Source organism: Oryctolagus cuniculus, chromosome 15, assembly GCF_051225735.1.
Source record: "Oryctolagus cuniculus isolate XC-2025 breed Fujian yellow rabbit chromosome 15, ASM5122573v1, whole genome shotgun sequence".
NCBI lineage: Eukaryota > Metazoa > Chordata > Mammalia > Lagomorpha > Leporidae > Oryctolagus > Oryctolagus cuniculus.
In genome coordinates, this window is record NC_142881.1 from 65216676 (window position 1) to 65235539 (window position 18864).

At 37.1% G+C, this 18864-nt stretch overlaps 1 protein-coding gene and 1 pseudogene across 5 annotated transcripts in view; both read left to right on the forward strand.

The window, feature by feature from the left end:
• The window catches only part of ADK (adenosine kinase), a 598204-nt gene that overhangs the window by 281646 nt on the left and 297694 nt on the right, over window positions 1–18864 (forward strand). For 3 of the 5 annotated variants that reach the window (XM_008269935.5, XM_008269936.5, XM_089313495.1), the window contains 2 exons: window positions 3451–3623; window positions 11468–11576. In XM_008269935.5, the coding sequence (XP_008268157.1) occupies window positions 3451–3623; window positions 11468–11576 (282 nt within the window). Of the gene's footprint in view, window positions 1–3450; window positions 3624–11467; window positions 11577–15511; window positions 16406–18864 lie in introns of those variants that run through there. The other 2 variants (XM_089313496.1, XM_089313497.1) reach the window with 1 other exon arrangement.
• LOC149122026 (zinc-regulated GTPase metalloprotein activator 1F pseudogene) lies at window positions 6033–7100 on the forward strand (annotated as a pseudogene).

Here is an 18864-nt window from a genome sequence, read left to right on the forward strand (position 1 = left end):
CTGGGCATTGAGGCCATCTGGGGAGTGAACCAGCAGAGGGAAGACCTCTCTCTCTCTCTCTGCTTCTGGCCCTCTCTACTCTGCCTTTCAAATAAACAAATATTTTTTAATTTAATAAAATAAAATACCACTATTATGGTAAATACTATAATAAAATTGCCACCTCTACAATGCTGCCCTTTGGGGCCATTGTATTAAGTAAAATAGGTTAATTGAACACAAGCACTGTCATATAACAACTCTCTGATTACTAGGGTGGCTACTAAGTAACTAATGGCAGGTATACTATATTCAGTATGGCTGCACTAGACAAAGGGATGCCTTACATCCTGTTCAGAGTGCAAAGGTACAAGATTTCATCACACTGTTTACTACTCGCTGGCTTGGAGTTTAAAAATGTAGGACTTGTTCACATAGTCTAGCAGCAGATCTCTAGAACTTGTTTATGTTGCAACATTTAAACTGTACTAAACATTAAATTCCTTCCCCTACCCCCAGTGTTTGCTAACCATGTTTCTTGTTTCTCCTTTGTGATGAGAGAGAGAGAGAGAGAGAGATGGAGATGTTCTATCCACTTACTCACTCCCCAGTTAGCCTCAGTTGCCAGCCCTGGGCCAGGCTGAAGCCAGGAGCTAGGATCTTTATCTAGGTCTCCCATGTGGGTGGCAAGGGCCCAAGTAGTTGGGCCATCTCCTGCTGCTTTTCCCCAGCTGTTAGCAGGTAGCTGGATCAAAAATGGAGCAGCTGGGGTACAAACCTGTGCCCATATTGGATGCCAGGGTCACAGGAGGCAGCTTTACCTGCTACACCACAGTGCCGACCCCTGTGTCACATTTCTTTATCCACGTAATTATTAATGGACATTTAAGTTGCTTCTACCTTTTGGTTATTGTGAACGTGGATGTGCAAGAATCTATTATGAACGTGTAAATACCTTCAAGATCCTTCCTTGAGTACGTTAGAATATATATACCTGGAAGTGGGATTCCTTAATCATAAGCTAATTTTATCTACAATTTTTTTGAGGAACCTCCTATGCTGTTTTGCATAGCGGTGTACCACTTTCCATTCCCACCAACACTGAAAATGGATTGTAACTTCTCCACATCTTCACTAACCTTTTGAAGCAGCAATCCTTTTCTCATTTTTTGACTGGTTAATTTTGTTGTTGTTGAGTTTCAGAAGTTCCATAATGCTCTAGTTCCTAACTTTGCTTCCACTAAATGATGTGGAAGAAATTGCTTTTTCACTCTATTGATTATTTTCTTTGACATGCGGAAGTTCTTAAGTTTTATATACTCCCATTTATTGATTTTTTTGCTTTTGTTCTTTGTGATTTTGGTGTCATATCTAAGAAATCATTGCCAGACCCAATGTCCTGAAGCTTTCCCCTTTTGCTTTGAAAGAATATATAGGTTCTTAATTTTTATTGTTTCTCAAGCAAAGTATCTTTGAACTTCTTTTTTTAACTTCACAGTATCCTTGAAATTACTCCATATGGATAGGTTGTTCTAAAGAGCTTTTTCTTGTTTTGTTCAATTTTTTTTGATGACTGTTGAGTGCTTTTAATCATAGTTTATTCTACCAGTCTTCTGTGGGTTTACTTTTATATTGCTTCTACCATTTTGCCATTACAAATCATGTCTCACTGAATACTACTGCCTGTGTTGTTTTGGGTTTATAGCCATGGGTCTTCAATGGAAATACCTGGGAGTGGAGTTGCCAGGTTTCAGGGAGTCCTTGTATCATACCCCTGTAATTTTCTCTTTGTTACTTCTTTCTTTGTTCTCTCATTCATTTACCACTTTGGTATATATGCATTTCTTTTATACTCCAATTTTTTTATTTTTATTTTTTTGACAGAGTGGGCAGTGAGAGAGAGAGACAGAGAGAAAGGTCTTCCTTTGCCGTTGGTTCACCCTCCAGTGGCTGCGCTGATCCGATGGCAGGAGCCAGGTACTTATCCTGGTCTCCCATGGGGTGCAGGGCCCAAAGACTTGGGCCATCCTCCACTGCACTCCCTGGCCACAGCAGAGAGCTGGCCTGGAAGAGGGGCAACCGGGACAGAATCCAGCGCCCCGACCGGGACTAGAACCCGGTGTGCCGGCACCGCAAGGCAGAGGTTTAGCCTAGTGAGCCGTGGCGCCGGCCTCCAATATTTTTAAAGATAAATTTTGCCGAATCTTTCTTGATATCGTTTGACTTTGAATAGTTAACCAAGCATAAGTATTTAAAAAAAAAATAAGTGAAAACTTTAGAATTGCTTGTTAAGTATTAGAACCCTTAGCAATTTGGTCTTGTTATGAGATATAATTATTCAAGTCAGTAAAAAGAATGCATTTTAAAAGAAATCTAGTGCCTTTTTTACCAAAATATTCATTTCTGAGATCATTTTAATGAAACAAAATGTTTGCAATTAGAATTTTTAACACTATTGAGTTTTTAAAAGAATTCATTAGACATAAGCATATCTTAACTTTATTTATGAATTACAAGTGCAGCAATAATAGTGACAAACACAATTAACATTAAGTATTTATGTGCTGGATACTATCCTCAGTGATAAATTAAATCAACTTAAATTATTTCAGTTAAAATCCTCAACAACCTACTAATCTGTATTTATAATTGTATCCCTATTTTAAAGATGAGGAATAGAGATGTTAAGTGACATATTCTTATTAAATAAGTGGCAGAAGCAGGATTTGAATCTGGCTTTCAAGTTAGATTCTGAGCTTTTTATAATAATGCCGTACAACTTACATTGGGAGTTACTATTATTGTGCCATCTAAGCAAGCATTTCACTTAAGATCTATGTTAGTGGCCAGCACCGCGGCTCAAAAGGTTAATCCTCTGCCTTGTGGTGCTGGCACACCGGGTTCTAGTCCTGGTCGGGGCGCGGGATTCTGTCCCAGTTGCCCCTCTTCCAGGCCAGCTCTCTGCTGTGGCCAGGGAGTGCAGTGGAGGATGGCCCAAGTGCTTGGGCCCTGCACACCATGGGAGACCAGGAGAAGCACCTGGCTCCTGGCTTTGGATCAGCGCGGTGCGCTAGCCACAGCGCGCTGGCCGCGGCGGCCATTGGAGGGTGAACCAACGCCAAAGGAAGACCTTTCTCTTTGTCTCTCTCTCTCTCTCTCTCTCTCTCTCTCACTGTCCACTCTGCCTGTCAATAAATAAATAAATAAATAAAATTTTAAAAAAAGATCTATGTTAGTTTTCTTTCAGAATCCTTAATCTATATGCCTCTTTTCTCTCACCCAATGTAGTATAAGATTTTACATGGTTGTTACATCATGTGTGTTACAAATACTAGTACAGAATTGAAATTCCATTCATACTAACTATAGTTTCTCACAAGGCATCCTTTTCATGACACTATCCATGGCAGAATCCTGAATGATGTGTACCATTTTATGACCCATTAAATAATGTATGTTCTTATTTTTCAGTGGATGATTCAACAGCCACACAAAGCAGCTACATTTTTTGGATGCATTGGGATAGATAAATTTGGGGAGATTCTGAAGAGAAAAGCTGCTGAAGCCCATGTGGATGCTCATTACTATGAGCAGAATGAGCAGCCAACAGGCACTTGCGCTGCATGCATCACTGGTGACAACAGGTCAGTGTGATTCCAGGACGAGTACTGACACTAACACAGTTCTAATTGGCTGCATAAAACACTGCTAAAATCTCAAGTCCAGTTTGAATTTGGTATTGTTACCTCATGTTTATCATTGCTTTTAGTGTTCAATAACCCTTTTTCCTTATACAATTTTTTTCTTTTTTGTTTTAAAATTTACTTTTGTTGAACCTGCTGTTGAATTTGTAAGGCATAATAGAATGAAAGTGAATTTATCTAGTCCATCTCTACTTTTTGTACTTAGAATCAGAAAAGGAAAATGTTTTGCTTAATTTCTTGTTCTAGGTTGTTGTCGAAGTTGGAATAGAAAGAATTTTTCTTTTACCATATTCTGAGAATGAAATATGAATTTTCATGAATGTGTATTTATCTGTTTTGTGTTTAATCTGAAAGGCAGAGTTATAGGGGCAGGGGGAGGCAGAGAGAGACATAGACCTTCCATCAGTTGGTTCATTCACCAATGGCTACAACAGCCAGGACTAGGACAGGCCAAAACCACAAGTCAGAAGCTTCATCTGGGCCTGCCATATGGGTGCAGGGGCGCAAGGACTTGGGCTACCCTTCGTGCTTTTCCAGGTGCATTAGCAGGGAGCTGGATTGGAAGTGGAGCAGCTGGGACTCGAACTGGCGCCCGCATAGAAAGACAGTGCTGCAGGCAACTGCTTAACTCACTGTACCACAATATCTTTAAATCAGTTTATTTTTATTTGAAAGATAAAAACACAGGGACAAAGAATGATCTTCAGAAGCCCAAAACTCAGTCTCACACACCAACATGGGTCAGAGGGACTCAAGCACCTGAGCCATCATCTTTTGCCTCCTGCATTATCAGGGCAATGGAATTGGAAACAGAGCTGGCACTTGAACCCAGCCACTCCAGTATGGGACATGGACATCCAACGTAGCAGCTCAAGCGCTATGCCAAATATCTACCCCCATGTGTACATATTGTACATACTTACAGTGCTACATAATATCCAATCTCATGAATTAGGTCATCTAAAACATTTCTAAGAAACAGTCATCTATTTATTAATCAGCTTTAGTTTTGGGTAATGTACCACCCAAGAAACAACCTAGTATGTTTCTGTATAACTACTTACTAGAAAATTCTTCATCTAAACTTGGAATCTGTCTCTTGTGGCCTTACTTGCATTGGTTATGTTTGTTCTTTTGTAGCTATATGGAGGTATTCCTTTAGTATATTCATTCATTACTAACATTAATATTGTAACAGAGTGGACTTTTTCCTTTTTTGCAAAAGAAAGATAAAATAACTTTCCTAGTTATTATTAGAATCATTCAAAATTATTTCATTTTAAATAATGACTCACCAAAATTTTGCGTTTCTTTGGGTTTATTTTTTGTTTAATTTAAAAAGCTGAGTGACAGAAATGGAGAGGGAGACAGAGACAGAGAGATAGGTATCTTCTTTTTTTTTTTTTTTTTTTTAATTTCTTTGACAGGCAGAGTGGACAGTGAGAGAGAGAGACAGAGAGAAAGGTCTTCCTTTGCCGTTGGTTCACCCTCCAATGGCCGCCGCGGCTGGCGCGCTGCGGCTGGCGCACCGCACTGATCTGATGGCAGGAGCCAGGTGCTTCTCCTGGTCTCCCATGGTGTGCAGGGCCCAAGCACTTGGGCCATCCTCCACTGCACTCCCTGGCCACAGCAGAGAGCTGGCCTGGAAGAGGGGCAACCGGGACAGAATCTGGTGCCCCGACCGGGACTAGAACCCGGTGTGCCGGCACCGCAAGGCAGAGGATTAGCCTAGTGAGCCGCTGAGCCGCGGCGCCGGCCGAGATAGGTATCTTCTATTCACTGGTTCACTCTACAAATAATCACAACAGCCTGCTCTGGGCCTTTCTGAAGCCAGGAGCCAGGAATTCTATCCTGGCTTCCCATATGGGTGGCAGGGTCCAAAGAACCTGGGCCATCCTCTGCTGCTTTCCCAGGTACATTAGCAGGAAGCTGGATCAGAAATGGAGCAGCTGGGACTTGAACCAGCACTCCAATATGAGATGCCTGCAGCACAAGCTGGGGCTTCACCTTCTGTACCACACCGCCAGCCCCAACTTTATCATCTCTCCTTCCATTTTCTGTCTCCTTCCCATTCCCTTCTTCCTCACCTTTATTTCTGCCTTTATCCTCCTTTCTGTTTCTTCCCTTCTCTCCCCTGTCATTTGTTAATTCCCTTTCCTCATTCTGTTTGTTTTGGCTCACTGATTGTCCTCCAACAGAGTGTATTCTGGATACTCAGAATCAGTATGGACAGTAATTATTAAATAACTAAACTAAAACTTTAAAGCATAGTTAGAGAAGGTCTTGGACCCACTTAGGGAGGTATGTGTTATTGGCCAGATGCTACAAGGTTTTACGAGTTGTGGATGAATGACGAAGTGGAACATGGCAGATGGTTGTCTTGAATTTGTTTCCATTGGGTGGAAACAAAGAGGAGGAAATGCCTGGCCCCAGCACCAAGACCCCTCCCCTTCACAGAGTATTTAGGTGCTGGGAAGACAACTTTTCTGAAATATATTCAGAGAAAGCCACATAGTAAACAATATCAGAAAGTAGTAAATGACTTTGGGAAAGGAAGTACAGTGGAGAAATCCTTAGTTGTTAGCCAAGGTGAACAGCTCTGTGAAAAGTGGCTGGAACCTGGAAACAGCTCTGCTGTTCATTGAAAAACAGTGTCATCAGTGCTGTCAAGAATTTTGATGCAGAAGAAAGGGAAATTGATGATATTTTGTTAAATACCACTGGGTTAGCAAATGCTCATATGGTGGCTTCTGTGTTTTGGGTTGATGCTGAATTAAGGAGTGATATTTCTCTCGATGGTATGCAATGGGAATTCAAAATCTGGATTAACACATTCAGGAGAAGAAAAATCTAATGGCTTTATTGATGAAACCACTTGGCAACTTTATTTGGCAGATATTATTTTCATCAATAAAACAAATTTGGTTCCAAAAGAGGATTTACACAAATTAAGAATCATTAATTATATTAGTAAATGAACCAGGAAAATGTTTAGAAACACAAAGACCAAGAGTTGATCTCTCTCATCTATTAGATCTTGTTGCCTTTGACAGTTTCTGTAGGGTATGTTAGCAGAAAACCCTTCAACAAGTGCCAGAAATACAACTTCACTTTGATCTGATAGTTATAATCACATTGTTTAAAAGAAGAGAATCTAAATTACATATTCAGAATCTCCTATAGTAAAAGAATGTGAAAAATAAGGAGAATCCCAGCATGGAGGTCATCTGGCTGAAAAGGCTAGTGTCCATCAAAAGGAGATGCAGTATGTGATTGTCCAAGGTGTCCATGAGGGCTGTGATCTGGAAGACTCCAGTGAGCTGGAAAGATGACACTGAGAGAACAAAGGAATTTGTCCTTATTGGCAGGAATTTGGATTAGAATATCCCTAAGTAACTATTTATATTAATTTGCTAGAAACAGACAATGGGCAGTACATTTCAAAATACAAAGATAAAGATTGTCTGGAACACTAGAAGTATTTCTTATCAAAAGGATTCATTAAACAAAATAAGTTTCCTCCTGGGTGAGTTCATACATCTATTCTTTAAATTATTTGTTATGAATTTGAATGTACTTTAAAATAGTATTTATCTTATAGGATATGTAAAATATAGTAAATCACTAATATAAAACATTGGACATTCATGTAGTAAAATATAATTACTGTGAAATTTTTTAAACTTTTATTTAATAGATATAAATTTGCAAAGTACAACTTTTGGATTATAGCAGCTTTTTACCCCATAACCACCCTCATGCCTGCAATCATCCAGAGACCAAAAATGTTTAAAAATTGGTTTGAGAGTTTACATATGCTTAATTTCTTATTATATATTTATTTATATATTTATATTAGATATTTATTTATATAGTAATTTATAATAATGATGATAAAACTTTCATCAATATTGTCATTGCCTTTAGAATTTCAGCTGATTGCAAAGACAGAATGATTATATTATATTGCCAGAAATTTTTAAAACCAAATAGTGTCACTATTTTTATTAAATTAAATAAGAGTTTTGCGTGCCAGGGGATTCCAATTCAATCCCATCAAGGTGGCAAGTACCAGTGTCATCTCACTAGTCAAAGTGATCAATTGATCATAATGATAGGATTAAGAGTCAAAGGGATCACATAAACAAGACTGGTGTCTGCTAATACTAACTGATAGAATTAAAAAGGAGAGAATGATCCAACATGGGAAGCAGGATACACAGCAGACTCATGGAATAGCAGATGTCCTAAACAGCACTCTGGCCTCAGAATCAGCCCTTAAGGCATTTGGATCTGGCTGAAGAGCCCATGAGAGTATTTTAGGCATGGAAAGCCAAGACACTCTGGCAAAAAAATAAAATAAAATAAACCTAAATGGAAGATCTCTGTGAGTGAGATCTCAGTGGAAAGAACAGGCCATTAATGAAGGCAGTACCTTTCTCTGAAGGGAGGAGAGAACTTCCGCTCTGACTATGACCTTATCTAAATAAGATTGGAGTCAGCGAACTCAAAAGGCTTCCATAGCCTTGGCAACTCATGACAAGAACCTAGGAGATTACTGACGCCATAAAGAAGAGTGTCAATTTGTTAAGTCAACAACAGGAGTCACTGTGCACTTACTCCTCATGTAGGATCTCTGTCCTTAATGTGTTGTACAATGTGAATTAATGTTATAACTAGTACTCAAACAGTACTTTACACTTTGTGTATCTGGGTGCAAACTGTTGAAATCTTTACCTAATATATACTAAATTAATCTTCTGTATATAAAGATAATTGAAAATGAATCTTGATGTGAATGGAATGGGAGAGGGAGTGGGAGATGGGAGGGTTGCGGGTAGGAGGGAAGTTATTGGGGGGGGGGGCAATACTGTCATCCATAAGCTGTACTTTGGAAATTTATATTTGTTAAATAAAAGTTTTTAAAAAAGATATTTTAGAGGATCAGAAAAAAATGAGTTTTGGTGTCCTTAGAGACTTATAAAGTATAGAAAAAATAATTAGTATATCAAAGTCATTTTCAGATCCTTCCTTTAGCTTCATTTTTTGTGTATAATATTATTTTAAGATTTCAATAAATAAAAACATTCATTATTTAAACATTGAAATATGCTGATTGAGGCCTCTGCCATTTTCAGTTTCTTAAAACTGATTTTAATCTGGAAGTGCAAAGTTTTCCAGTTAATGAAATATGGGTCAAGAATTGCCTGTGATACTACTCAGGCTTGAGTAAAGTTGCTGAATTGTTTTGGTATGCCAAATTGCTATTTTAAACAGCAGTTATGATAATATTATGTATACTAGTATTATGATTATGGTGATCAGGATGGTTCAGATGACATTAGAAGTCAGAAACTAGAGAATAACTCTCAATTACTCATCGTCCAAATTCTGAAAGCTTGTGGAGTTGGATAAATTGTTTTAGTTAAGAGCTATTAACCATTGCTACCTTTGCTACCACCATCTGAAACTTAAAAATCAAAATGGTTAATGCAGTATCCTTGATCCAGGTTCTTAGTCTTCAAACTCAGCATCAGATACACTGGGATAGTAAAAATGTGTGAGTTTTTTCTTTTGAACAAACTATAGTTTACTACCAAAAGTAATTATTTTCAAAACAAAGGGTATGAGCACTTAGAAAAGCTGTTAAGACACCACTTGGGATGTCAGCATCCTATGTTAGAGTGCCTGGTTCAAATCCTGGCTCCTGTACTTCTTAATCCAGTTTCCTGCCAATGTGCACTGTGGGATGGCTCAACTACTGGGGCCCTGACAACCATGTAGAAGACCTAGATTAAGTTCCCTGCTCCTGGCTTTGGCCTGGTCCAGCCCTTGCAGTTGGGTGTACTTGGGGAGTAAACCAGGATGTCGAAGATCTCTGTCATCTCTGTTTCAAATACAGTGAAAGTAAACTAAAAATTAACCACAAAGTTTAATAGCTAGTACCAGAAGTTTTGCTTTTATTTAGTGACCATTTTAATCAAGATTTTCCTGAAGTTATGATTACTAAAATATTTTCAAAACAGGACTTTCTTAAATTTATAGTGTACTTATTTTGCACATGAATGTATTTTTTTTTAAGATTTATTTATTTATTTGAAAGAATTACACACAGAGAGAAGGAGAGACAGAGAGAGAGAGTTCTTTCATCCGCTGGTGCCCTCCCCAATTGGCCTCAATGGCCAGAGCTGCACCAAACTGAAGTCAGGAGCCAGGACCTTCTTCGGGGTCTTCCATGCAGGTGAAGGGGCCCAAGGAATTGGGCCATCTTCTGCTGCTTTCCTAGGCCATAGCAAAGAGCTGGTTAGGAAGTGGGGCAGCCAGGACTCGAACCGGTGCCCATTTGTTATGCCGGTGCGGCAGGCGGCTTTACCTGCTATACAACAGCACTGGCCCCGCACATGGATGTATAGTTTCCTTCATTTAATTGAACATGAAAACATATCCTTCAGTGGTAAATTGGCATATAAATAAATGGAAATAAGTTTTTGAAAATATTTTCTTATTTTTTTAACAGGAATTAAACATTATCAAAAAAACATTATCAATGTCTCAAAATGATGACATGACTTTTTAAAATAAGCTATAACTGTTACCATTTAATTTAAAAAATTGACAATTAGTTTTATAAACTGAGGAAGAAATTATCAATTTATATGAAATGTAAATAATTATTAAGTATAATTGTTGATCTACATGGCATTCATAACAGAATTTTGAATGTAGTGTCCTGCTTAGATTTTCCAGCTATAAAACTGGACCAGCCCAGGGAGTTTTCAACTATAGAAACTAATATCTAATTGACTCCAGTCCTTAAAATGTAATGGCTTGCAAATTAATTCTTCATAGCAAATATGGTCTATGCTTATATGTGTGTTTTACAAAATTACTCCCATACTTGACTTCCAAAGCATTAGATTAAATAGTCAATTAGTGTATGTTGATACTTATTTTTATGAAGATATTTTTTCACTATACCAAATAATTGTTTATTTGCAAAAATTTCCTTCTGCAGAATGACTTAATAGCTTTATTTGTTAACTATTTTGAACTATTAAAATATGATACCTTATGTTTTAAAATATAAGGTATCTTATATTTCAATTGTATTTAAAATAAATATTTAAATTTAATAAATGTAGGTTATGCTTAAATTAAAACTTAAATTCCTTTTTCTCAAAATACCAGTTGGTGGTTTTTTTGTTTGTGAGAGCCGGAGTTAGACAGTGAGAGAGAGAGACAGAGAGAAAGGTCTTCCTTCCGTTGGTTCACCCCCCAAATGGTTGCTACGGCTGGCAAGCTGCACCGATCCAAAGCCAGGAGCCAGGTGCTTCCTCCTGGTCTCCCATGCAGGTGTAGGGCCCAAGCACTTGGGCCATCCTCCACTGCCTTCCCTGGCCACAGCAGAGAGCTGGACTGGAAGAGGAGCAACCGGGACAGAATCCAGCACCCCAACTGGGACTAGAACCCAGGTACCAGTGCCGCAGGTGGAGAATTAGCCTAGTGAGCCATGGTGCTGGCCAACCAGCTGCTGTTTTGAATACAGAAAGTATTCAAAGTATTTTTAAGATTTATTTATTTATTTGAAATACAGAAAGTATTTAAAACAAAACTAATATTATTTACATTCATTTAAAAGTAGCATCAGTTTTGAAAAATCAATAATTAACATGTAAATGAAAATTACAAAAAACATTGCCAATTAACTAATATATAAAAAAATATATGACAGAGTAAGCCAAAAAAGGAGTAAAATCTTTTTGTTTTTTCTTTGGTTGGTTTAGGTCCCTTATAGCTAATCTTGCTGCTGCCAATTGTTATAAAAAGGAAAAACATCTTGACCTGGAGAAAAACTGGATGTTGGTAGAAAAAGCAAGAGTTTGTTATATAGCCGTAAGTATTTAATTCAGATTTCCTGGTATGCCTTAATATCATAGGTTATAGTTGTTTGCTGATAAACATTTTTAAATAATTGTCTCTTGTTTACCTATCTCAAAACATGTTATATTCACTATTATAAATACAGAACAGAAATATGATCTCTACATGAATCAAAATTTGTGTTATTTACCTTCAACTCTACCTCTTTGAATACTTTATACATAGGTGCTTCTCAACCAAGCACAGAATTCTGTGCTATTAAATCAGTTTCTTAATGTCTTTAGAATTATTTTTAGGTAACATATTGTGAATGATGCATGCATTCTGTGAAAAATATTAATAGTTTAAATATTCACTGCAAAATGTTTGAGCTTATTTGCCTAAAAGAACTCTTAATTGCTATTTATTCCATAGTAATTACCATGACACCTTTTAATTTAATATTTCAGAAACATTGATTGTGACAAATCTCTTAAATCTGCGAGTAAGGGCAGCATGTAATTTGAATTATTAAGTCTTCTGACATAAAAATAATTAGTTAAGAATTCATTTCTAAAATAGGACTGTATTAAAAATTCCCCTGAATTAATCACCCCATGATTACCTTGTTTTTATTTAATATGAGTTAAATGTGGCTGCTCACAAATAAGTAGATACCTATGAAAAATTAAAAGCCCCTCATATGCATATAATATGTGGTTTTGGTATAACAGCTGCTTCCATTCCACTACCTGTGCTATTGAAACAGCTGGTAAGACATGTAAAAAATTGATTATCCAATTCGAACATGTTTATTGAAAATATAATTATTTCTTTCAGCCTAGTGTTAATGTCTCCTACAGGATGTTTATGGGCACTGCTGTAGGCTTCACAACACTGTTATTGATTCCTCTGTATAGCAAATCCTACCCCTTTATAACTGTCAAATAAATGCTTGCAATGAGAAGATTACATAGTGGAAAGCTATGCTATCTCTTCTGCCAGTATTTGAGAAAAACATTTCAACAGTTCATGGTTTTCCCCCTTATGTTCTTTCCATTTTCTTTTATTTCTCAAAACTGTCAAATTTTTCATTAAAATCCTGGTATAGTGCATATTCATAACATGATTTATTGGGGGGATTTATGTACTGTTTCAAACCATCTTAAGTTTGCAAGTCTGATTTTCAGAGGGCATGTGGTTTAATATTTGGCATGATTTATGGAAGTTTTCCATGTTAACTGTGAGAGATGATATATTATGATGAAAAAATATTTTTAATTTGATAATTACAACTAGCTGCACTTCAGAACAAACTAGTTTGCTCCAGAATTATATGCCTACCTGAAAACAATTCATAGATTTAATGATTATATAATGTAAAAGCCAACTTTAGATCAATGGAATTTTTATAGAACCATGCATCCAAGTTACAAACAACTTCATGGTTTTACTAATTATGTGCTGTTACCTATTTGGACATATTGAGTACATGGTATTTTTATAATTGGATTAAGTATTGAATTTTAAAAGTCTAATTTTTGTGTAAAGCATAGATTGATCAGTTTGGTCAGAATAGTAAGGAAAATTGGATTATTTTTGAAATTTGTGTGGTGTAATCACCCAGAAGTAACAAAATAGATTCCAGCTGATATCTCTGATGATGATGAATAGCTCTTAGCTTTAGAGCAATTTATATATTCAGCAATTTTATGAAAAGAATCCTTCTTCACAGTGCCAACTCAATCTACCCTGTCAGTGCTTAAGTTATTTCAAAATAGTTCTGAAAATAGTAAGTTCATATTGGATACCTAGGATACTGTGTGCATATTCTTGTGAATAAGCAACAGATACTTATTTGGCTAAAAACTGGGAGTATAATTCTTTATTTTTCAAGATTTGTTTATTTATTTATTTGAAAGGCAAAGTTACAGAGAGGCAGAGAGAGAGAGAGATCTTCCATCTGATGGTTCATTCCCCAGGTGGTTACAATGGCTGGAGCTGGGTCATTCCGAAGCCAGGATCCAGGAGCTTCTGGATCTCCCACTCTGATGCAATGACCTAATGACTTGGGCCATCCTTCTGCTGCTTTCCCAGGCCATAGCAGAGAGCTGGATTGGAAGTGGAGCAGCTGGTTCTCCAACTGGCACCCATACTGGATGCTAGTGCTGCAGACGGCAATTTTACCCGCTACACCACAGTGTCAGCCCCAAGAATATAATTCTTAATCATTAAAATCTGTGACTCTTCTCTGAAATGTAGTGTTATTTCCACAAAAATATTTTCTAGTTCTTGTAAATGTATAATTCTTTAGTTCAGAATATTTAGAAATGAGATGCATCTGGCCTTGTCTTAGTATATGTTCAAACCACGAAATCAGGCTGGGGAGCCGGTGCTGTGGCCTGCAGCACCCATAGGGCCAGCATCCCATATGGGTGCTGGTTCAAGTCATGGCTACTCCACTTAGCATTCATTTCACCACTAATGGCTCCTGGCTTCCGATCAGCTTGGCTGTAGCTGTTGGGATCATTTGAGGAGTGAACCAGTGGATGGACAGACTCCCCACCCCCACCCCTATCTCTATCTGTCTCTCTAACTCTCTTTCAAATAAATAAAATAAATCTCTGAAAAATAAGCAAATAAAATAAGCAGCCAACAAAAACAAACCATGAATCAGGTGGGATTCTGCATTCTTTCAAGGATTGTAGGATTGGTAATCTTCCATTATCATTGCAGATTAGTGAGGTCAAACAAGTTGAAATTCTGGCAGCTCTTCATGTCTAAAAAATTGCTGATCTAAGGAAACAACTCATTTTATTTAACGAAGTCCATAATTAAGATATCTGTCTGCATTACATAAAATCAGCTAGCTCAATATATTCAGCTATATTTCTTCCCACCACTAGTAATGATCAGCAGCATTAAGAAAATTGAAAACGTTAATCATTTTCTTCACAATGAATAAATAGTACAGTGAATAAATTCACGTCAGAAACTCTCACATAAAAAACTGAAATTGAATATAATAGGAACATTCTGTTAATTTAAATAAAATACTGAAGTTTATGGTTTTTTTTTTTTTTGTTTTTTTTTTTTTTGTATTTCCAAGCAAGTGTGCCATTTATGCTTTGTAAACTCAGTTTTTTTCGTGTTTAGACTAGATTGTCAAATTCTTGTTAGCAGGTGATTAGGAATTACTGGTGAGGGTGCCTAATTATGTTTTTGAAAACATCATTCTCAGATGCCCTTCACCTTAGAATCAGATTGCCTTGTATCTGTTTCTTCTCAAGAAGTGATGTTTCCTAAATGAGAATTCTAAGACTATGGTATTTAGAAAAGGCTTATGAAAAAAGATTAGAATATTGGAGCCATTACTTTTTCGCAACTATGAATTTCTTTATAAGCACTGTTAATCTGCTAAGAAATTCGACAAAACTTACTTATAATGTTTCTTTAAAAATTTGATTTTAAGATATACAATTTTCATGTATTCCATATATACAGATTTAGGAACGTAGTGATTCTTCCCTCCCTATTCTCCTTCCCTTCCATGCTTCCACCCTTCTTCCTCCTTCCTCTCTTACTCCCACTCTTAATTTTTACAAAGATCTATTTTCAGTTTGCTTTATACCCATAAGAGTAACCCTACACTAAGTAAAGGCTTCCACAAATAGTATGAAGAACAAAGCACTGTTCCTCAACAGTAGAGACAAGGGCTGTCAACAATCATCAGATCTTTACAATGTTTCATCCCGCCTTTTGATGTTGGTAAATTTTTACTATATTTTTTACATTTCTAGTGTTTGCATTTTGTTCTATAGCCATATTTCTTAAGTTTTAATTCCATATTTAAATGAGGGATGCTTTCCACCAATGATTTTATCACAGCTTTCTCATTTCTTTGTTTTATTTTAATTATACATTAATTGGCTGCATTTTATCATTAAACTTTTTTTTTCTTTCAACAGGAACGACTCAGTGCCTCCCTTCTTGAGCTTTTTTATTTACCTCCTATGGCTTTTAAATAAACGGCAGTTCGTTTGGCTTAATATTTTGCAAAACAAAAATATTTTATGGATATTATTTCATAGACTTCTGGCACACTTTTTATAAGAAATCTAAGGCCAGGTTGATCTTAGTTTTCGTTCTTTATATTTCCTTTTTAGGTATGACTTAAAAAAAACTAGATACTTAGTAATATAAATTTCTAAGTATTGAATTAGCTGCATCTCAGATTATTTCAGGGGACTTAGATGTCCATTGTTCAATTTCTAGATATTGGGATTTTCTGGAGTTTTTGTCTTTGTCTATGATTGTGGATTTGTATATTCCTCCGTGACATTCTAACAATTTTACTTCATTAAGATTCAAACTCTGCTGTTAAGTGCATAAAGTATAGGATTGATTATTTGATCCATTTATTAATTTATTTCAGACATTATACTGTGTCCTGAAGTTTGCTGTATCTGATATTAATATAGCCAATCCAGCTTTCTTTTGGTTATTGGTATCATTGTATATGTTTTTCCTTCCTTTCTCTTCTGACTTATGTCTGTTTTTAAAGTATATGTCTTTTATCATTGGTACAACCTGACAAAGTCTGCCTTTTTTAGTGGAATGTTTATGCCATTTCTATTTAATATAGTTGTCAATTTGGTAATATTTGAATTCATCTTCTTCATATTAGTTTTCTCTTTGTCTTTTCTATTCTTCATACTCTTTTTTCTTTTTCCTGCTCTCTTTTGGGTTTATATAGTATTTTTATTGTGTTATGGTTTGTACAACACTTCCTTCATTCATCACAGTTTTCCTTGATGTAATACTATGTGACTTCAAATATATTTAAGAACTTTATGTAGTAATGTGCTTCCACTTCATCCTCCCTTATGATGTTATTGCTATTTTTTTTGGTTTTTTTTGGGGGGGTGTGTGAGAGAGAGAGAGAGAGTGTGTGTGTGTGTGTGTGTGTGTGTGTGTGTGTTGTGAGTCAGGGAGAAGGGAGAAACAGAGAAAGAGAGAATTCTCCTGTCTGCTGATTCATTCCACAAATGCCCACAACAGCTCAGGGTGAGAAGGACTGAAATTGAAATCCAGGTCTCCTGCATAAATGGAAGAGACCCAATTTCTTGAGCCATCACCTGCTGCCTCCCAGGGTAAACATTAGCTGGAAGCTGCATCAGTAGCAGCACTCATATTTAAGCCTAGGCAGGGGCAATATTGAATTCAGGTATCCCAAGCACTGTCTTAAACACTAGGCAAAATACCCTCTCCTTAAATTTTTTCATTGTGTGCTTTTTAAAGATAACTTTGTTATATAATTCGTATAACATACAACACAAAACAGTTTACTTGTACAACTGATGTGTTATAAACACTATAAACATTGTTATCATTTTTGTTTAAATTGCCAACTATCTTTTTTCAAGAGATTTAAATAATAAGGAAAAAAAAAGAATGTTTTACTCAGGTAATTGCCTTCTCCATACTCTTCATTCCTTTTGTTTAGGCTCAGAACTCCATCTGGTATCAGTTTCCTTCTGCCTAAAGGACATTTTTAAACATTTCTTGTATTTGGATCTGCTAGTAATGAATTCTTTCAGCTTTCATATGTTTGAAAACATCTTTATTTCATCTTCATTTCTGAAAAATATTTTTGCCAGATATATAGTTCTAGTTTAACAGTTGGCTTCTTTATTACATCAAGGATACTGCCCTACTGTCTGCCCTACTGTCTACATGCTTGCAATGGTTTTTTTTTTTTTTTTACTTTATTTGTTGATTTTTATTTATTTGAAAGGTAGAGCAACACAAAGAAAAATCTTCTGTCTGCTTGTTCTCTCCCCAAATGCCCAAATAGGGGCCATTCCAAAGTCAAGAGTCAGGAACTCCATTCAGGTCTCCCATGTGGGTGGAAGGGACCCAAGCACTGGAGCCATGATTATCCCTTGCATTGTTCTTGATGAGAATTTTTTTAAATAATTAAGATATCATAAAATTTTCATTTCTTTATTTATTTGAAAGGCAGAGTGGCAGAGAGAGGTGGAGAGATAGAAATCCATCCACTGGTTCACTCTCCAAATAGCTGCAACAGCTGAGGCTGGCCCAGGTCAGAGCCAGGAGCGAGGAACATCGTGATCTCCCACACAGGTGCAGGAGCCCAAGCACTTGGGCCATCTTCTGCAGCTTTCCCAAGCACATTAGCAGGGAGTTGGATCAGAAGCAGAGTAGCCAGTACTTAAATTGGCACTCCCAGTATGTGATTTTGGTGAGGCAAGTGGCAGCTTCACCTGCTTTGCCAAGAGAGGGCCCCTTGGTAAGAAATTTGGCATACTTCCTTTTGTTCTGTGTTTAGCATCTCCTTCCTACCCTCCAAACTTTGCTGCTTTTAAAATTCCTGTTTGGGGCTGGCATTGTGGCATAGCCAATAAAGCAGCCACCTATGATTCTAGCATCCCATATGGGCACCAGCTCCCTGCTAACGGGCCTAGGAAAGCAGTGGAAGATGGCCCAAGTGTTTGGACTCCTGTACCCATGTGGAATACCTGAATGAAGCTCCTGGCTTCTGGCTTTGGTCTGGCTCAGCCCTGGCCCTTGCAGCCACTTTGGAAGTGAACCAGCAGATGGAAGATATCCCTTTGTGTGTGTGTGTGTGTGTGTGTGTGTCTCCCGCTATGACTCAAATAAATAAGTAAATCTTTTTTTAAAAAAATTTCTATTTATTACTGATTCTGATCAGTTTGATTATGGTGTGACTTGGTATAGTCTGACTTTTTTTGTGCTTGAATTTTAACTGATCTATGGATTTGTAGTATTTATTATGTTTAAATTGTCTTCAAGCATTTCTTTTTTCCAAAGTTACCTTTTGGCCTCTTTAGGCTACTTGGTCTTGTCTCATAGCTCACTGATGCCATATGTTTTCTTTTTAAGATTTATTTATTTGAAAGAAACCAAGAGAGAGAGGAGGGAGGGGAGATACCTTCCATTTACTGGTTCACTCCCCTGGCCTGGAATTCTGAGTGGATTTTTCACATGGGTGGCAGGGGCCAAGTACTTGGGCCATCTTATTTGGCTTTTCCAGGCACATCAGCAGGGAGCTAGATGGAAAATGGTGCAGCCAAGACTTGAGTGAGCACTAAAATGAGATGCCAGTGTCACAGACAAAAGCCTAACCAGCTGCACCACAATGCTGACCCCTCATGCTCTGTATTTTCCTCTTCTTCTTCTTCATCTCAGTCTTCAGCTTCTTTTAATTGTTGTTAATTCTCACCATGTTCTGTTTTGCAAACTTTCTTCTGCTGTGCCTTTTAGTCCCCTAATATTT